At 41.9% G+C, this 22,089-nt stretch overlaps 1 protein-coding gene across 1 annotated transcript; it reads right to left on the bottom strand.

The window, feature by feature from the left end:
• Positions 1–9,993: 9,993 nt before the first annotated feature.
• LOC311298395 (uncharacterized protein) lies at positions 9,994–21,809 on the bottom strand. Its single transcript, XM_084421259.1, has 2 exons — positions 21,668–21,809; positions 9,994–11,804 (listed from the first exon to the last, which is right to left on the bottom strand). The coding sequence occupies exon 2, from the start codon at positions 11,791–11,793 to the stop codon at positions 10,762–10,764; it is 1,032 nt and encodes a 343-aa protein (XP_084277385.1). The 5' UTR covers positions 11,794–11,804; positions 21,668–21,809; the 3' UTR covers positions 9,994–10,761.
• Positions 21,810–22,089: the final 280 nt, after the last annotated feature.

The raw sequence follows: 22,089 nt of genomic DNA on the forward strand, positions 1-22,089 counted from the left end.
TTTAAGATGGCGGCCGCATTTCTTGCGCCCAGCGGCCAATAGGGCGTCTAGCTATATATGATGTCTATGCATAACACTCGTAACACAGAGCAGTCGTACTCTTTAGCCAATCAGATTTAAGCTTATCAATCGACCAATCAGTATCACGTGAGGGCGGGCCAACCTACATGTTACGTCATCAGCTTTCGACCAGTTCATGGCTGAGCAGAGGCAAGTGCAGTTACCGGTAATCGTTCATTTCTGTGTTAACTGAAGTTAAAGAAGTTTGAGATCAGTTGAAGCAATAGTTTATGAACTATTAACTGATGTAAGCAAGTGTTGTTGTAATCAGATATCCCATATCGTGTCAAAAATGAAGAAGAATGATGCTTGTTTTGTTGTATTTTAGCTGAAGGTACAGACAGCTCTCACAGCTTCAATCACGCTAATGAGTGCAAAACAATCATCTGTGGTCAATACCCATCGAGATTGTTCTTTAAATAGTGAATAGACCTATTTTAATGAGCACCCAGTGTTTTTTGCCATTTGTGTATGATGTTAAATTATTATTAACACTTGTTTCCCTGCATTTTATCAGGATTACTCACCTTTGGTGTGACATCTGGATAGCAGTCACGAACATCTTAATTCATGTTGTTTCTTAATTCTCTTTTATACTTTATTTTTTTTGTATTTATGTCTTAATTGGTAACACTTTATTAAAACGTTTCATTAGTTAACATGAACTAATAATGAACTGCACGTGAACAGCCTTTATTATTTTTTGTTAATGTTAACATTTACTAATACTTCATTAAAATCTTGTTAACATTAGTAAATGCACTGTAAACTAACAATGAACAGCTGTATTTTTAACTAACGTTAATGAAGATTAACAAACACAGCAACAAATGTATTGCTCATGGTTATTTAATACATGAACTAATGTTAACTAAGTTATTGTACCTTGTAGAGTGTTAGCAATATATTCAACATGCATTTCCTTATGTTTTGTGCTGTATTGTCATCGCAAGGTTTTTAAATAAGGTTTTTTATTGTCATCTTAAGCTCTCAGGACAATATTGTGAAGCATTAATTTTACTTTGCCTAGTAAAATAGGCAAATCTGATTTTATGCTGATGAGACAAAGGTACTTATCATAGAGAGGCAATTAAGATTATGCGACTAAGATTACTCAGTAAACTCTATTCAAATACCATCACTTAATTTCCCACGTCCTCTGTCTGCACCTCTTGTACTATAGGGTTTTAGTACTTTAAATATCAGGACAAAATCTTATATGTCCTAACAGAGAGGTCTACTGATGACCGGACTGAACACAATTCATTTTTTAACTTTTCACTTGATGTATTACACTTATATTTATATACTCTAAAAGCAAAGTACACTCTGACTGGATCTCACAACTCCTGAAGAGACGTATATTTCTCTGTACTGAATATTGTGCTTCACAGTTTAGACTGTCAGTTCATGATCTTCATATGTAACAGGAACATTAATCATGATCAAGTCATTTTATATATTTTATTCCCAAAGGATTCAGAAACTTTCAAATTAATAAAACGTGTACATCAAATTGAACTATGTCTGAATCTTTTAATTCTTACAAGAACATTTAATAATGCATGCATAGCAAGGCTTTATTCCTAAAGCATGTACATATAGTCCGCAGGAGACAAATTAATACAGTAACAATGCATCACTTTCAACCTCTTGTTGAAACAACTGTTAAAATGGATGGCTTGCAACATGACTGTTTTCAAAGAATTACAGTAGAAATGGTAAGATCACAGTACTGGTTGTCTGCAACTTCATACATCATCTGTCTTGGAAATCTGAAACAATAAAACTACATAATATATGCAGATCAAAACATGTCTCCTATATATGCACGTCATTACATACATTATCATAGGTTGAATGTGTGGTGGACAGGACATGAAAATCCATCAATACTAAAAATAAATGTTTATATTCACAGGTGGACTAAACAGCAGTTAATAAACTATTGCTTCAACTGATCTCTAACTTCTAAACACAGAAATGAACGATTAACTGCACTTACCTCTGCTCAGCCATGAACTGGTCGAAAGCTGATGACGTAACATGTAGGTAGGCCCGCCCTCACGTGATACTGATTGGTCGATTGATAAGCTTAAATCTGATTGGCTAAAGAGTACGACTGCTCTGTGTTGTGTTATACTGCCAGCAAAGTCTCAAAAACACACACACACACACACACATATCTAAGGCGATTCGTACGTGAATGACGATTTGCACATTCAAATGCAAGAATACACTCGTACATTTTAAACATTCAAAGGTTTTTGTGCACAGTTGTATATCTACGAATTGTGTTTTGCATTTGTGAAATGTATGACTTTATGAGTATATAATTTTTTTTTGCGCATGTGAAGTGCTTTTTGTGAATATATATTTTTTTCACGCACGTGGATTTTTTTTGTGTGCACGTGAATTAGGTTTCATGCATGTGAAATTGTCTACGCATTTGTGAATCATGTTTTTTGCGCGAATTATATTTGAGACTAATCTGCTTCCATACACTGTCTCCACCTGTAGCTGGTGTGTGTGTGTGGTGAGAGCACTGTCTCCACCTGTAGCTGGTGTGTGTGTGTGTGGTGAGAGCACTGTCTCCACCTGTAGCTGGTGTGTGTGTGTGGTGAGAGCACTGTCTCCACCTGTAGCTGTTGTGTGTGTGTGGTGAGAGCACTGTCTCCACCTGTAGCTGTTGTGTGTGTGTGGTGAGAGCACTGTCTCCACCTGTAGCTGTTGTGTGTGTGTGTGGTGAGAGCACTGTCTCCACCTGTAGCTGTTGTGTGTGTGTGGTGAGAGCACTGTCTCCACCTGTAGCTGGTGTGTGTGTGTGGTGAGAGCACTGTCTCCACCTGTAGCTGTTGTGTGTGTGTGTGTGGTGAGAGCACTGTCTCCACCTGTAGCTGGTGTGTGTGTGTGTGGTGAGAGCACTGTCTCCACCTGTAGCTGGTGCAGTGGTGGAGGAAGTACTGAATCTCAGTACTTAAGTAAAAGTACAAATAACCAGAGACATATTTACTTTAGTAAAAGTAAAAGTACCACAATGAAAACCCTACTTAAGTAAAAAGTAAAAAGTACCTGATTTTAAATGTACTTTAAGTATTAAAAGTAAAAGTACTTTCATAACAATTTATTCTCTTAATGTCTATATTCTAATAATTAGGGCTGTAACAATATGCAATATGAAACCGTTGACACTCGGATCCACGAACCTGTGTCGCGGTGTGAGTGTGAGAAGGCAGAATCGCGACACACCCCTTATTTGAAGTTAACATTATACGATACGTAGACCTGGATAAATTCTTTAAAATTGGGCAATCCCAGCGTTATGGTCGTGACAATTGCAGTAAAAACTTGAAATGTAAATTCTCAAATACCAATTGAAACTGTTTAGCCTATATATCCATACTCCCTTAATAAAGAAGTCCAGACATTAGAAAAATACTAGTCTACAGACACATGCGTTTTATATTTTAATATGAGGGAAATATAAATCCGTAACGGACGTGATACAAAAAAAATCTTTAACTTTTAGGTGGCAAAATATTTTTTTAGTAATTCTGTGAATTTCACTGTGCAAACCAAAAGTAATACCAACCGGATGAAGAACATATCACAGAACATATCATATTCATTTTATTTTTTGTGTTCACATTTATGAGGAAAAAACAATATACGGACGTGTCAGTTCTCCGTTTCGCACGTGAGCGCTCTGAAAGCGGCACCAAAAAACTGCTTTAAAACATTCACAGAGACCTCAAAAGCCCTTCTTTAAAGTGAATTTCGTTTTGTATTAATTGTATCTTAATTTTAATCAATATTTCATTCATGTTTCATGGATTTAATAAATAAGTAGGCTAAATATAGCAGAAAATAGATCAGGACACGGAGGCGCGGGCGCGTGAACTGGTTAAACTCATGAACCGAAACTCAGGTCTGTACTTGCCTCACAGACCTGAGATGTATATATATATAGAAAACTTGAAATGTGTACTTTTAAACAGAACAATTCAAAACGAAAGAAAACAGACTGTTTTCTGCATGTAATCCGTATGAAATGTGCATTTCTCTCTGGCGCGTTCACTGCAAAGATCGCGCATCAGCATTAATTAAAATGTCTCCTTGTTATATTTTACATATTCATAATCATTACTTTTGCCGGTTCTTTGTGACAGATTTATTGGTAGCGCCACAGTTGCATGTTACATGATCGCGTCAGCACCGAAAACATGGAGATTTTTTTCAATCCCTGTTTGGCAAGGGGAAAACTGATCAGAAAATGTAACGAAAATGTAACGAAACGTTGTAGAAATGTAGTGGAGTAGAAAGTATAATAATTGCTGCAAAAAGTAACGAAGTAAAAGTCAAAAGTATGCACTATTGATTCTACTTAAGTAAAGTACAGATACGTGAAAAATGTACTTAAGTAAAGTAACGAAGTATTTTTACTTCGTTACATTCCACCACTGAGCTGGTGTGTGTGTGTGTGTGGTGAGAGCACTGTCTCCACCTGTAGCTGTTGTGTGTGTGTGGTGAGAGCACTGTCTCCACCTGTAGCTGTTGTGTGTGTGTGTGTGGTGAGAGCACTGTCTCCACCTGTAGCTGTTGTGTGTGTGTGTGTGTGTGTGTGGTGAGAGCACTGTCTCCACCTGTAGCTGGTGTGTGTGTGTGGTGAGAGCACTGTCTCCACCTGTAGCTGTTGTGTGTGTGTGTGTGTGGTGAGAGCACTGTCTCCACATGTAGCTGGTGTGTGTGTGTGGTGAGAGCACTGTCTCCACCTGTAGCTGGTGTGTGTGTGTGGTGAGAGCACTGTCTCCACCTGTAGCTGGTGTGTGTGTGTGGTGAGAGCACTGTCTCCACCTGTAGCTGGTGTGTGTGTGTGGTGAGAGCACTGTCTCCACCTGTAGCTGGTGTGTGTGTGTGGTGAGAGCACTGTCTCCACCTATAGCTGGTGTGTGTGTGTGTGTGGTGAGAGCACTGTCTCCACCTGTAGCTGGTGTGTGTGTGTGTGGTGAGAGCACTGTCTCCACCTGTAGCTGGTGTGTGTGTGTGTGGTGAGAGCACTGTCTCCACCTGTAGCTGGTGTGTGTGTGTGGTGAGAGCACTGTCTCCACCTGTAGCTGGTGTGTGTGTGGTAAGAGCACTGTCTCCACCTGTAGCTGGTGTGTGTGTGTGGTCAGAGCACTGTCTCCACCTGTAGCTGGTGTGTGTGTGTGGTGAGAGCACTGTCTCCACCTGTAGCTGGTGTGTGTGTGTGGTGAGAGCACTGTCTCCACCTGTAGCTGGTGTGTGTGTGGTAAGAGCACTGTCTCCACCTGTAGCTGGTGTGTGTGTGTGGTGAGAGCACTGTCTCCACCTGTAGCTGGTGTGTGTGTGTGTGTGGTGAGAGCACTGTCTCCACCTGTAGCTGGTGTGTGTGTGTGTGGTGAGAGCACTGTCTCCACCTGTAGCTGGTGTGTGTGTGTGGTGAGAGCACTGTCTCCACCTGTAGCTGGTGTGTGTGTGTGGTGAGAGCACTGTCTCCACCTATAGCTGGTGTGTGTGTGGTGAGAGCACTGTCTCCAACTATAGCTGGTGTGTGTGTGTGGTGAGAGCACTGTCTCCACCTGTAGCTGGTGTGTGTGTGTGGTGAGAGCACTGTCTCCACCTGTAGCTGTTGTGTGTGTGTGGTGAGAGCACTGTCTCCACCTGTAGCTGGTGTGTGTGTGTGTGGTGAGAGCACTGTCTCCACCTGTAGCTGTTGTGTGTGTGTGGTGAGAGCACTGTCTCCACCTGTAGCTGTTGTGTGTGTGTGGTGAGAGCACTGTCTCCACCTGTAGCTGGTGTGTGTGTGTGGTGAGAGCACTGTCTCCACCTGTAGCTGGTGTGTGTGTGTGTGGTGAGAGCACTGTCTCCACCTGTAGCTGGTGTGTGTGTGTGGTGAGAGCACTGTCTCCACCTATAGCTGGTGTGTGTGTGTGGTGAGAGCACTGTCTCCACCTGTAGCTGGTGTGTGTGTGTGTGTGTGTGGTGAGAGCACTGTCTCCACCTGTAGCTGGTGTGTGTGTGTGGTGAGAGCACTGTCTCCACCTGTAGCTGTTGTGTGTGTGTGGTGAGAGCACTGTCTCCACCTGTAGCTGTTGTGTGTGTGTGGTGAGAGCACTGTCTCCACCTGTAGCTGTTGTGTGTGTGTGGTGAGAGCACTGTCTCCACCTGTAGCTGTTGTGTGTGTGTGGTGAGAGCACTGTCTCCACCTGTAGCTGGTGTGTGTGTGTGGTGAGAGCACTGTCTCCACCTGTAGCTGGTGTGTGTGTGTGGTGAGAGCACTGTCTCCACCTGTAGCTGGTGTGTGTGTGTGGTGAGAGCACTGTCTCCACCTGTAGCTGGTGTGTGTGTGTGGTGAGAGCACTGTCTCCACCTATAGCTGGTGTGTGTGTGGTGAGAGCACTGTCTCCACCTGTAGCTGGTGTGTGTGTGTGTGGTGAGAGCACTGTCTCCACCTGTAGCTGGTGTGTGTGTGTGTGTGTGGTGAGAGCACTGTCTCCACCTGTAGCTGTTGTGTGTGTGTGGTGAGAGCACTGTCTCCACCTGTAGCTGGTGTGTGTGTGTGGTGAGAGCACTGTCTCCACCTGTAGCTGGTGTGTGTGTGTGGTGAGAGCACTGTCTCCACCTGTAGCTGGTGTGTGTGTGTGGTGAGAGCACTGTCTCCACCTGTAGCTGGTGTGTGTGTGTGGTGAGAGCACTGTCTCCACCTGTAGCTGTTGTGTGTGTGTGGTGAGAGCACTGTCTCCACCTGTAGCTGGTGTGTGTGTGTGGTGAGAGCACTGTCTCCACCTGTAGCTGGTGTGTGTGTGTGGTGAGAGCACTGTCTCCACCTGTAGCTGGTGTGTGTGTGTGGTGAGAGCACTGTCTCCACCTGTAGCTGGTGTGTGTGTGTGGTGAGAGCACTGTCTCCACCTGTAGCTGGTGTGTGTGTGTGTGGTGAGAGCACTGTCTCCACCTGTAGCTGGTGTGTGTGTGGTGAGAGCACTGTCTCCACCTGTAGCTGTTGTGTGTGTGTGGTGAGAGCACTGTCTCCACCTGTAGCTGTTGTGTGTGTGTGGTGAGAGCACTGTCTCCACCTGTAGCTGGTGTGTGTGTGTGTGGTGAGAGCACTGTCTCCACCTATAGCTGGTGTGTGTGTGTGTGTGTGTGTGTGTGTGTGTGTGTGTGTGTGTGTGGTGAGAGCACTGTCTCCACCTGTAGCTGGTGTGTGTGTGTGTGTGTGGTGAGAGCACTGTCTCCACCTGTAGCTGGTGTGTGTGTGTGGTGAGAGCACTGTCTCCACCTGTAGCTGTTGTGTGTGTGTGGTGAGAGCACTGTCTCCACCTGTAGCTGGTGTGTGTGTGTGGTGAGAGCACTGTCTCCACCTGTAGCTGTTGTGTGTGTGTGGTGAGAGCACTGTCTCCACCTGTAGCTGGTGTGTGTGTGTGGTGAGAGCACTGTCTCCACCTGTAGCTGGTGTGTGTGTGTGGTGAGAGCACTGTCTCCACCTGTAGCTGGTGTGTGTGTCTGGTGAGAGCACTGTCTCCACCTGTAGCTGGTGTGTGTGTGTGTGGTGAGAGCACTGTCTCCACCTGTAGCTGGTGTGTGTGTGTGGTGAGAGCACTGTCTCCACCTGTAGCTGGTGTGTGTGTGTGTGTGGTGAGAGCACTGTCTCCACCTATAGCTGTTGTGTGTGTGTGGTGAGAGCACTGTCTCCACCTGTAGCTGTTGTGTGTGTGTGGTGAGAGCACTGTCTCCACCTGTAGCTGGTGTGTGTGTGTGGTGAGAGCACTGTCTCCACCTGTAGCTGTTGTGTGTGTGTGGTGAGAGCACTGTCTCCACCTGTAGCTGTTGTGTGTGTGTGGCCCCTTTTGTCACAGGGATTTAATTTCATTTCTTTTCATTTAGAAATTAAAACATGACTTACAAGAGTAACATGACCATATGTACACCCAACACTACAGAAGAACACACATAAATGTTTGTGTGTAAACATAAGGTTACTGTACATACACCTTACAGGGATCATGTCAATTTAATGTTGTTTTTTTTTATTTAATGCTGCCTCAACTAAGCTACTTCACTTTACAGATGTTTAGATGTAGTCCACAAGACAAAATAACTGCATTTACAGAAATGTCCCTAGTTTGTCCTGAACAGGTAAACTGCCCATCACAATTCAGAAAAATCCTGCAATTCTGGTTTTCCAGCATCTTCTGCATATTTCTAAAAACAATCACACTAACAGACGTGTGTGTGTGTGTGTGTGTGTGCTATGTGGGAGTGGAGATTTGTCAAACATACACCACGTTTTCTTTGGTAAAAAAAATGAAAACACCAAGACTTTAAAAGCAGTATCCAGCTTTATTTAGCATATCAAAAGCAAAATCCAAATTGTATTCCATAAAGTGAAATATGTGAAAAACAAAAAGCTTTTAATTGCATGTATACACCAAATGCATGATTACAGAATGCAGCGCATTTTACGACTTGTGAATCAAACACTTCAGTCGACTTCTGATACACTATAGCCCTATCCGGACGGTAATTGTTTCTCATGTGGACGTCCATAAAAATAAATGTGCATGTCACCTCAGTGATAAAACTCATGCATTCGGATGCCGATTTATTGACGATGGAAGAGCGAGTTTTGTGATCCTATGAACCCGGGAACGCACGGCTCACGTGGTCAGTCGCAATAAAATAAAATAAATAAAATGTCATATGCTTGTAGCCTGACGTCGTCATACTCAGATTCTAGTCAGAATGTGAGTCTGATACTTCTCCATAGAGATTTGATTATGGGGCGTGTCTCAACCGAACCAGGAAAAAAAAAAACTCTGCACTCAATTGGATAGACCTACAACCAATCAGAGCAACGGAGTAAATGACGCATGTTCTTCATTCATATTTCCTGTGTCGCGGCTCTCTGTTCCTCTTTTAAAATGAATGCGCTGTCGATATCTTCTATAACAGACGCAATGGCGGAATCTACACATGATGTTTCATAAACAAAGTTCGGGAGGAGCACGTACAAATAATCAATCCAATATCAACTTGTCATCAAACAATACCATGTCTAACGTTACCCTATCTATCAGCATGAGGAAGCATATTCACTCTGTAAACTTACCTAACACTCCTTGACAGTTTTTCAGCATCCCTCCACCACCCCGAATCCTCACTCTTGTCTTGGCTTGTTCTCTCACAACCAGGAATACGGGGGAGTATGGCTACCGAGCCCACAGCCCTCTCCTCGGACAGCACGTCATATACGCATTTATTCTATCGACTTATTTGTGTGAAATCTTATATACGCATTTATTCTATCTGACTTATTTGTAAATGTGAACTCGTGAAATCTCAAGCAGCAGTCGTCTTTGTTGTAAACTAATTCAAATCAAGCGCTCTTTGGTGACGTGGATGATTACGCTGCGTTGCTCATCTGTCCATCATCGTATAAAGCCCGCCCTGACAATTTGATTGGTCCGAACAATTTTTGTTCGGGCATAATAGCTCCTCAACGGAGCGAGTCCAGACCGAACTTCCCGACCAAAAAATGTTGTGGGCGGGGTTCGGGCTGGCACCCAGGCTAATATGCTTGGAATAATAAGAATAAATTCATATTTAACTTAATAATAAGAAAATAGCCTAATGTCCTATTTATTATTTGATTATTTAAACCTCCAGTTTAAAAATAAGATATAGGTTTCGCACTAATAATTATCTGTATTGTAATTTATCTCAAAATGATGGATGTCGTTTTAAAGATTTGAAAATGAGTGGAAATAAGTTAATACAGCCAATTAATAATTAATGCAAAATTACATGAGGAACCCAAAGCTCGGTTTATTTTTTTAATGTAGGCTATATAATTGCTGCCATAATAACAGACCATTTCAAATGTTTACGTGCTTTTCTTCTTTATCTTTTGAGCGGTGATGAAATATTGTTCTTGTAAATGCTTTCCAGCATTTCAGTAATAGCCTACGCTAAATCTTTAAAATGCATACGAATTAATTGCGAAGCGCAACAGTTATTGTACGGTGCTCTGCAGTGGTCAAAAAGGAGTTTTTTTTTTTATTAATCTCTCCTTGTAAACTCAGAGATGTGGATTCGGACGTCAATTAAATTACCACACGACCTTGGTGTTTGTCAAAAAACAGTAGGTAATATGGCCGTGGATTTTTACGTGGGTGTTGGGAGACCCTGAAACACTGACATTCTGGATTCAGACGGCAATGAAATCACAGACTAACCCCTGTAAATGTTGAAAATATCTTACGACCACATGAGAAACAATTACCATCCGAATAGGGCTTTAGACTACATCTACAATAATATAGACTGAGCACCCATTTTACTCTAGTAAAAATGTCCCAAAGCCTGATTTATCCACCATACCGAAAGATTTGAGGTTAGGTTACATGTGTGAGATTTTAAGAAGAAATTTCATGAGATTTAAAGTAGGATTCTGTCAGTTTATCATAAAGACAAAGTTTCAATAATATCATAATGGATAGTGTTGTAATTTGCGGTTACATCATCTGTAACTGAAAAATCTCTTATCTATATAAAAACAATTCTCAAGCCTCATTTTAAGAAATGCATGCAGATATCTAAATAATTGCTTGACAAGTTATAATTAATGTATTTAACTGAAGCACTTGATGATTCTTGGAGTTAAACCATCCTGGTATGTTTTCATGATTGAGCGGGTGGCAGCGGGACTTTAGTTGGAGGGTTTGGATCATTTGTAATCTTTAAATCACGGCAGAACAACACTGGTTCTTTACCGATACCCAGTCTGTACTGCCACAGATATACAGACTCGTTCGGCTTCAGCTCAAATGTGAGTGTTTCTTCCTCTTCAGTCGCTTCATTCCAGCTTTCGCTTTCAGTGCTGACGTGTGAACCTCCATATTCTGTAGAAAAGGTGAACTGAACCTTCGCAATTAGCGAGGCAAGATCTCCAGTTTCAGCTGTGACTGACGCGGATATGTTCCAGTTGTGTGTGATCTGGGTCATCTTCTCCTTAGTGTATCCAACCTTTTTATTGATTTTCCTTTGCCATGTCACTGGTGTATTGCTGTCATTAGTTATAGTTTTAATATTTTCCCACGTGCCAAAGGATGGGCCTTTAGTTACTGCCAGTCCACCAGGAAGGAAGTTAAGAACATCGGGATGAACAGAATAGACACCGAAGCACTCATCTTTGCTGATGTCGTTACCGGTGTAGAACTCGTATCCCCACTCTGAGGCTGGCTTGATGAAGAAGAAGTGGTCTGGCAGGCTCCAGTAATAGAGGCCGTTTCTGTAGTCGGGATGCAGCTTGGATTCTACAGCTTCCGTGTATTGATGCAGGTCTTTTGTTCTTCGGTAAATGCCCTTTTCTTTGAAGATGATGTAATAATAGCCAAAGGTTGAGAAGTAGTGGTCTCCGCCCTGGCAGTTGGGATGAAGGCTGTAAACTTTGGCATCTCTGTCTGTCGTCAGGTCGTTGACTCTGCGGAATGACTTGCCCTTGATGATGAAAAAGGAGCCATCTCCACTACCAAGGTAGTGGTCTCCATTTTGGCAGGCAGGGTGCAGACTCCAAATAGCGATGTCTAAACCTTCTTTTACATCAATTGTCTTCATATAGCAACCGAGATCAGAGCGGATTATATAATGAAATTTGCCCTCTGCACAGAAGTCAGTGCCTTTTGCTTTGCTCTTGGGAATAATGCCTGTCATCGTGCCTGAACCTGCAACACAGAATAAACCAAACATTCAATCTCCACACCAGATGAATGTTGTTATTTTAGTCCCTCTATAGATTGAGCTCACTGATTATCATAACAGCTTTATATATGAGCGATGATAAATGAAAGCTAACATAAGATTTTTATTTCAATGTGTTTAATCATCTAGCAGAAGAAGCACTTTTATGCCAAACTGCACATCTTGAACTTGAGGATTTAAAAAAAAGTAACATTTTCCGAAAACTGTCACATTTGGTCTTTGTTTGATTTGGACTATGAGTTGGTTTTTCAGTGTTTCCTGATCTGTTTCTGGTGTTGGCATTTGTTTCCTTGGTTACTCATTGTCTGTTTCTCGTTTCCGTTCATTAGTCTGTCTTTGTATATTTAGCCCTGTGTTTGTTCTGTTCCTTGTCTGATCTCGTCATTACAAAGATGTTGTTCTGTTCACCGTGTTTTTAGTATTCTGTTATTCTGAGTGTTATTTTGAGATTGTTTTCATTAAAGTATACTGCTTGCGTATATACCCAGCCTTTATTTTCATTCTCTTCAACCAGCCGTGACACTGACAATAACCGATGAATTTTACAGAGGTCAATAAAATCGTAGATATGTTTTGTTCTGAATTTGATTAAAACCTGTACAGTTGTGGAGATATGAGGAAAATACACAATTGTTTATTATAGCGCCACTTAAGTTCAAATGTGAGTGTGTTTGATCGGCATAGTGGGAGGAATTTAGGACAAACCTGCCAAATTTGGTGTTACTTAGACTTACCACTTTGGCATTTAAGGCAGAAAATGAAATAATAATCAAGCATACAGTAACATAAGGTGAACATCTGTAAACATCTATTTTGAGTTTACGAAAAAAAAAATTTCGATCTCCTAAACCACTTGACACACTCACTTGAAATTTTGCATATATCATCTAGAAACACACAAGAAAAAAAGATAACAAAAGGCCGTGGCTCAATTCACTGATCAACCTATACTCAGGATGTGATGTCTGTCATATGATGCATGAAGTAAAACACAAGACGAGATGACTATACAGACTCACATCAGGCTTTACTGAACATAGTTCGGGAAAACAGAAATCCAGACAGAACCAAAACAACCCAGAGCGAGCATTCTGAACAGACCTCAATAATGGAACAAAGATATCTTCCCTGCTAGGCAGATATACAACATTTCCTCCACCCTTAAAACCAGAAGTATCAATAATGTCAGGCCAAAAAAAAACACAACATAAAACAAACAAGCAAAAGTACACAAAAAACGTAACACTTGTTTCAGAAATTCTTTGTGAACTCCTGTATAAACTACAACACCAAAATATAATCTATTAGTCTCTGTGGTGGTTTGTTTATGCGTGTCGGGTATCGTTTTTCCTCATAGAGCACCCCCTCACTGTCTGCTGAAACAGTGTTGGTTTCTGTCAGGGATGCAGATGGAGGTGATACTGGGAGGTGAGGACGATGACTCTGGACATTTATTCCCGGAGGAGATGATGGTAGCTCTATCGGAGTGACAGAAGAATCAGCAGACTGTGTTGGGAGCTCTTCTGTCCCGATCAGTCCACTTTTCCTTAGCTGGTCAACATGGCGCCGCAATACGGTGCCACCCAGGAGCTCAACCTTGTACATCAATGGTCGAGCTTTCCCCTTAACTACAGCCACGACCCACTTGCAGTCTCCCCTGTAACTTCTCGCAAGCACAGTTTCACCAACCGTAAAGCTCCATGTGGCTCTGGCAGGGTTCCTCTGCCCTTGTCTCATTTGCCTGTCCTGCACAGTCTGTTTAATGTTAGGCTGTATCAGATCCAATCTGGAACGAAGTGAACGTCTGGGTGCCACGGAGCAGACGTGACATGCCTGATGCCATTTCTGCGAATGAATGTCTGGAAATCAGTAGCGACAAATTGCGGCCCATTGTCACTTACTAACTGATGCGGAACTCCAGTTCATGGTGAAAACCTCAGGCCATTTTGAACAGGCATTAAATACCACCAGAAACATCGATCCTATGAATGGCCCTGCAAAATCGACATGTATCCGCTCCCATGGGGATGCTGGCCATTCCCAGGCATGAAGAGGTGCCTTTTCTGGCTCATTCTATATCATTTGGCAACCAGGGCACTGCAGGGTCAGCCGCTCTATCTCTTGATCCATTCCTGGCCACCACACATAACTCCTGGCAAGTGCCTTCATTTTCACCACGCCTAGATGGCCCTTATGCAGCTCGTCCAAAACACCTGATCTTAATCTGGTGGGTATGATGGTTCGCAGCCCCCACATTACACACCCAGCATTCAGAGAGAGATCATGACGTTTTGCATAGTACACAGGCAGCAGAGATTTGTGTTTGACTGTCCATCCTTGCAGTGTTGCTAGATACCCTTGTGACAGAACCTTGTCACGTTTGGTTTCAGTTTTCACCATGTCTGCTGTGACAGGCAGGCCTTCAGTCTGGCTGATGGAGAACATATCCAGAACCCCTTCCTCTCCATATTCATCTTTTGCCACTTCTGATGGCAATCGAGACAGTCCGTCTGCATTTGCACGAAATGCAGTGCGTTTGTACTCAAACTTGTTACGATGCCCTCCCAAAAACTATGCCCAGCGTTGTATGCGAGCAGCTGCAGTGGCAGGGATCCCTTTCTGTGGGCTGAAAATAGAAGTCAGCGGTTGATGGTCCGTAACAAGGGTAAACTCTCTCCCGAAAAGATAGTGGTTGAATCTTTTGACACCCCAGACTCAATGACTCTGTCAATTCGGGCATAGTTTTTTCTCAGCTGCAGACAAAGACCGTGATGCGAACGCAATTGGCCTCTCACTGCCATCATCCATTACGTGTGACATCACTGTCCCGATCCCATAGGGAGAGGTATCACATGCCAGCTTCACTGGGAGGGATGGATTGTAATGTGTCAGGACCATGTCGGATATTACCAGTTTCTTGGCTTCCTGAAAAGCACGCTCACACTCATTATTCCATTTCCACTGCCTGCCTGACTGCAGTAACTCATTTAGGGGGATGCAGGACCGTTGCCAGGTTAGGCAAAAACCTATTGTAATAGTTCACAAACCCTAAGAAGGATCTGAGCTGCGAGACACCTTGTGGCTTTGGAGCATTCATCACCTCCTGAGTTTTGTCCTGGCTCTTGTGCAATCCCTGGACATCTACAATGTGCCCACAATATGTGACACTGGGCTTGAGAAATTCGCATTTGTCTCGTCTGGCTCTAAGTTCAAATTCCTCCAGTCGTTTAAGGGCCTTTTTCAGGTTTTCAAGATGCTCCTCATCTGTAGCGCCCGTGACAATTATGTCATCTAGATGGCACTGTGTTCCGGGCATTCCTTTAAGGACTTGGTCCATTCCACATTGCCAGATGGCTGGAGCCGAAGCTACTCCAAACACAAGCCTGTTGTAACGATAAAGACCCTTAATCGTGTTGATGGTTAGAAAGGCTTTTGAATCATCTTCCATCTCTATCTGGAGGTAGGCGTCAGCTAAGTCCACCTTTGAAAAACGCTGTCCGCCTGCCAGATTTGCGAAAATGTCCTCAATTCGGGGTAGAGGATACTGTTCAGCTTGTAGTACAGGATTAATTGAGACCTTGAAGTCCTCGCATAGTCTAACTGTGCCGGGTTTTTTTTACTACAGCGACAACATGTGTCGCCCATGGACTCCAATCCCCTTTCGACAGTACCCCATTTCTGTCGAATGGCGTATGGAACTGGATGTGCTTTGTGGAACCGTGGGGTCGCACCATCCTTAAGCACAATTTTTCCTTTGATTGATTTGAGGGTGCCAATACTACTTTGAAAAACAGAGGCAGCATCCTTCAAGATCCGTTCCAGCTTTTCTGTTGTATTTTGTGGCACGGCAGGCAGCACGCTGAGGTTTTTTATCTCGTCCAAGCCCAACCCTTAACCACTCACGGCCCCACAGTGGTGCGCCTCCCTTTGGAATTATGTACAAGCTGAGAATCTCTTTCCGGTCGTTATATTCTACTGTCACAGGCAGCGAAACCAGTGGTCTTACTCTTTCTCCAGTATACGTTTTGAGAACAATTGAAGATGGGTCTAGCTTCTCTTTGTTGAAAAAGACCTGGTAATCGCTCTCAGACATGACTGAAACAGCTGAGCCTGTGTCCAGCTCCATTTTTACTGCCTGGCCATTTAGTTTAGGCGTGAGCCAGATGGCCTGTTTGTCTTTTCCGCTCAGACTGAACAGTTCCAAACTGGCCAATGCATCCTCGCTGTCACATCATCAAGTTTATGCATGTTTTTCTTGTCACTGAGAGATCTCTGATCTTTCTCAGTCCCCTTTGCCTTGCCACTGTGACAAACTCGTTGAATGTGCCCAGTTTTGTGACATTGTCTACACTCTTCATTTTTAAATCTGCATTGAGACGGGAGATGAGAAAAGTTTCCGCAAAGAAAACAGGGCGTCTAGTTTATTCTGCTTATTGTTGACAGTTTATTCACACTTCCAGCCTTTATGTCACTTTGTAATTCCAGAGCGTCTTTTGCTGCAGTTTCCATTGAAATAGCGATCTCCACTGCTCGTTTAAACGTCAGATCTGGCTCAGTCAACAGTCTCTTTTGAATTCCTTGATTATGTATACCGCATACCAGCCGATCGCGCAGTGCGTCGTTTAACACGTCCCCAAACTGACAATGCTCCGTTACCTTTTTCAATTCAGCCACATAAGTGGAAATGGTCTCTCCCTCGCACTGATTTCGTTTATAAAATCTGAAACGTTAATAACGGTTTGGGTGACAAATGTTCTCGCATCACTTGAACAAATTCTGAAAAAGTCTTTTCTGGGGGGCAGTCAAACTCTGCAAAAGACTGTATGCTTTTCCACCCATTGCGCTGAGGAGTACAGCGACATGTTTATCTTCCGCTATCTCATTTGCAGCGAAGTACTGCTGCAGTCTTTCGATATACATGTTCCAATCCTCAGTGGAACTACCAAATGCGTCAACTTTGCCTATGTAAGCCATGTTCGCCACTCACAGTGACCTACTCACGCTGACTGTTCTTTCGGATCGCTGAACTAGTCCTCTTCTGCTTCTCTGTCATTCAAATTTTGCGCACTACAGGATATCAACGCTCACAGTTGATCCCATCCTCGTCACCACTGTGATGTCTGTCATATGATGCATGAAGTAAAACACAAGACGAGATGACTATGCAGACTCACATCAGGCTTTACTGAACATAGCTCGGAAAAACAGAAATCCAGACATAACCAAAACAACCCAGAGCGAGCATTCTGAACAGACCTCAATAATGGAACAAAGATATCTGCCCTGCTAGGCAGATATACAACACAGGATGTCCTCATTCAACTGCAAATACAATTTCCCACAATACTGATAATCACCACTGATGGGCAGTAACGCGTTAGAAGTAACGCGTTACTGTAATCCGATTACTTTTTTCAAGTAACGAGTAAAGTAAGGGATTACAATTGCAAAAACAGTAATTAGATTACTGTTAAGGCCATTGCACACTAAGTCCGAAATTTTCGTATGCGTTTTTTCGTGTTCGTCAGCAGTAAAATTCGTCACGCACAGAAACCTTGCACACTGAGTCCGATGCGTATTTATTAAACCTTTGCGGAAAAAACCGCAAAAAATACTAAATGGATTCGTCAAGCAGTGAGGATGAATTTGTTGCCCTCTTTCTTCTTAAAAAGAGAAAAAGAAAGAGGAAATATTGGGTCCATCCAATCCTGAGATTGCGCTGAGAGAAAGGAGAGTTTCACCTCCTTATCAAGGAGTTGCGAAATTATCCCAAACGATTCAAAATTTACCTCAGAATGTCAGTGGAACAGTTTGATGCTTTGCTAGCGATACTGGAGCCACATATTAAAAAGAAGACCACCAATTTCCGTGAACCAATCGATCCTGAACAGAAACTGGCAGTATGTCTATGGACGGACACACACACACACACACACACACACACGCGGCCGGCAGAAGCGCTGGGCAGACAGAACAGCTGTATACAGGTTATATTTTATTCAGTGTCTTTGTAATCCGCATTTTGTTTTTCATACAGTACTTGTGCTGCGAGACGAAGTGTATCAACTTGTCAGACGTCATTCTGGATTTTGTCGTTCGCTTGTACGGTGGCTCTGAATTTTCAAAAAACCTCACAAAACACTGGCTGTGGATGCGAAAAACGCAGAAAATCGAACCCAATCCGAATTTTTTTTTTACGGACGAAAGTTTCGTAGACAGTGTGCAAGCATGATTGACATAACGTGAGGTCGAATTTTTTTTTTAACGTGCGAAAATTTCGGATGCGAATTTCGGACTCAGGGCCCTATCTTGCACCCAGCGCAATTGACTTTGTACACTGACGCATGTATCATTCCTATTTTGCACCCGCGCAAAGCGGACTTTTCCCTCCACAGATGCACGTCGGTTAACTAGCAAATACACTTGCGCTCCCCGGGGCGGTTCAGCGCAAAGAGGAGGCGTGTTTCGGCGCAAACGTTCCCTCATGCTATTTTGCAGGTTTAGAAAACAATTCCGCCAGTGACCAGGAAAAACCTAGTCTAAAGTCAGTGGCGCGTTGCGCATGTTATTCATGCTATTTTAAGGGCGCATGCTTGGCCATAATCAATGTAGCGTGTGCACAACGCGCATTGCAATTTGATGCTCTCATCTACACAGAAGCAGCCGTTTTCATTTTTGCAAATCATACATTATTACTAGGAAAAATATTAGGTCTTGTAGGTCTTGATAAGCCTAGGGCTTCTACGTATCCCTTTTCGAACAGTGTGATTATTATGCAAAAAAAAAAAAAAAAAAAGGTTTTGTTTTTCTTGATTTTGTTTTATTTTTCTTGATGGATATTTAATGTGTTGCTGTCTTTGGTTTAATTTATTTTTTAATTGTTCGAAATAAAGATTTCATTCATTTATTCATATTAATACACGAGGGAAATCATTGTTGTGTCCATGAAGATGTGAAAATAAAATAGGCATAAATCTAGCTTACACATTTAATCATACGCCCAAATGATCATACGCCTGTTTAACCGAAGCTAATTTGGGTGTGTTTGTTTCTCCATCCCCAACGTCACTTCTCTGTGTTTTACGGCCGTGACGAGGACGTCGGTCTCCTCGGCTGTGAACCGCTCCTGGCGCGCGCCTGGCAAATCCGCCGTTATAATAGGAATCCGCTTAGAAAAAGCGCGCCTGCTCTTAAAGGGAATGTGAGATGTCGCTCTGATTGGTTTATTTCACGTTACGCCCAAACCACACCTATGAATAATGAAGCTACTTCAGACCAACCCCTTTTAGATTTGCGTCGGGCGCAAGAGTCATTTATCCCGCCGGGAAAATAGCAACAGCGCCGAGACCCGCCCACAAAGTTACTTGCGCTTTGCGCTTTGACACTTGCGTTTCAGATCGTTAAAATAGGGCCCTCAGTGTGCAATGGCCTTTACTTCCCCGTAAGCAGGTTGCGTTACTGCGTTATACTGCGAGACTGTCTCGCGACGTGAGCCGTGACTCGTGAGTGACAATGACATGAGCGCCGCGAAGTCAGTGGTAAACACTATGGCAAGCGATCGCGTTCAAAAGTCTTTAAACGAAACGCGTGAATTTTGACGCGTCAACACGCATCGTTTGTCCGTGTTCAGACGTCATGTTTATTCATGAACGATGTCGTAATGGTAAACTGTATGCACGTGCAAACATCAGACGTTATATTTGTTCATGAGGGATAATGCATTGGTACGTTGTGAGTGATGTCAGTCTTATGTCATGATTTGTCATGCCTTTTAAGTTGTTCGTTTAACGTTCTTTCCCAAGGTAGAAAAGTCAACAGCTCTAAGAATGGGTCTTTTATTTTAGCAAACTGCCAAAAAACCTTTTCAGACTGTGTGCAGCTGAACCAAGAAAAACTTAAGATTGCATGGAGCTGATAAGCATGAATGGCAGAAGAAAAAGACTGCAATTAAAAAACAAATCAAGAGAAAATTATTTTAATGCAAGCAATAAAAAACTGCACACATCAGCTGTGGAATAAAAGAAAAGAAATGCATGATCAACTAGATTAAGGCAAACTCCTGTCTTAATGTAAACCCTGTCCACCACCCCCAAAGGTTTCACAAAGTTATTCTTGCCACTGTAACTTATGGCTTCCTAAAGCCAGGTTTATGGGTAAATAAATGAATAATAATAAAAAATATATACCAGGGCTCAACATTTAAGCCTTTTCATTTGTCCTTCAGTCGGTCATTCACTTGTCCGAGTAAAAACATTTGTTAGAACAGGAAAAAAATTAGATTTTTTTGTGTGTGTTGTAAATATAATTTATTTCCGAATCAGTATTGTCATCAGTTCAGTCAGCTTTAACATATATAAATCGGCATATTTATGATATTGTAACCTTTATAAAGGGCATTTTTCCCTAATCGTTTGCTTCATCTTTGATTTAAAATTCTTAAATTTGATCAATAAATTACAATAGAATAATAAGATGCTAAAGGGCTGTTACCAATCAAATAAACTGCATTAAATAATGTGATGAGATTATTTAAAATATTTTTTGAATATAAAAATAAGAAATATTATTTATGCATAGAAATAATTTAAAAATAAACCGCCAGTAGGAGGCGGCAGGCGACCATCTTAATGAGTGAGTCATTGATGCAATGTGCATAAAGTTAAAATACTGAAACTAATAAAACAAGTTTTAAAAAAGAATGTTTCATTTAATTCAATTTTAGATGATGGAATATGCAGAAAGAATATAATTAAGCAGAAAGGTATATTGCTTTATAGCGTATTCATTTCGTGCATCATGTTTTTGAAAAGTAACTAGTAAAGTAACTAATTACTTTTGAAAATAAGTAATCAGTAAAGTAACTGGATTACTTTCTTGGAGAAGTAATCAGTAATCAGTAACTAATTACTTTTTCCAAGTAACTTGACCAACACTGATAATCACAGTGATAAGCATTAGGAGTGTTTGGAGAGCGGTCAGCAGTTTAAATGTCCTTACGGTCGCTGCACATGCCTTTATAATCAACAAAAGCCTATAGCACAGGGGTCGGGAACCTTTTTTGACCTAAGAGCCATTTTCTTTTTTGATAAATGCATTTTTCCAAAAGAGCCACAGTAAAAAGAATATAACATTAAATAAAATAAAAAAGTTTTTTAATTACATTTAAATAATGGTACCTTTATTAGGTCTGTAGACAACTAAAAACAAACAAAAAACAACAAGTTGCAATAAGGAATTAATTTTGCAGGGATTTCACTGGGAGTTTGAGTTACCACTTGAGGAGCATAAATCCTCACCTGTGTGTGTGTGTGTGTGTGTGTGTGTGTGTGTGTGTGTGTGTGTGTGTGTGTGTGTGTCCCTCCCCCGGACAGCATGCCAAATACGCAATATTGTTGCAAATGTCCCAAATGACAAATACAATTATTTTATAGCCAAGATATTTATAATCCCCAAATCACTTTCTGATGTGTTTTACACAATAGTTAACTGAAGTTTAATGACTGGATGTAAAGTAAACCTCAAACACTAGCATACCTTATATTCTTCTAAGGAACTTTATATAAACTTTCTGACATGTTTTACAAACATATGAGCAAGTTTTTTATTTATTTATTAACAATGCAGTTATTCATGGTTACTATCTCCTATCCTCTGTATTTTATATTCAATATCTTCTTCTGACTTAAATATTTAATTTCTATGTATTTGATTAATTACTAGTTAGCATATTTATAAGGTCTGTAATACAAAATAACATTGGCTCCAGAAAACAGGTGTTCAAATGAACTGTGAGTCCACAAGTGCTCAGTATTAGAAACACACTAACCTGTTGGACTGTAGCCGGAGTCAGAAGAGCAGCTTCTCCTCGATCGAGTCTGAGAGATGTTTATCTGACAGATTTCTGTCTTATATAAAGCTCTTCAGAGGGCTGGACAAACACACACAAGCCTCAACAGACCCGTCAGTGCAATGCTTCATTCATGTGAAAGGTATTTGGCTCTGTTCCTGTTTTCTCTATATGCAAATTTCTCTACTATGTACAAAGTTCACACTACAGATTTTTAAGAGTGAAATGTAAGCAGTTTTCCAGCACTTTTGAGCAGTGGCTGCCAGTGCTTTGCAAGGACAAGACCTGGGGCCTGTTTCAGAAAGGAGGTTAAGTGAAAACTCTGAGTATGTTAACCCTGAAATGAGGGAAACTCTGAGTTTTCTGTTTCAGAATGGGAGGTATGTTAAACCTGAGAAAGC

The sequence above is a fragment of the Rutilus rutilus genome, assembly GCF_951802725.1.
Source record: "Rutilus rutilus genome assembly, chromosome: 10".
In the NCBI taxonomy this organism is placed as follows: domain Eukaryota; kingdom Metazoa; phylum Chordata; class Actinopteri; order Cypriniformes; family Leuciscidae; genus Rutilus; species Rutilus rutilus.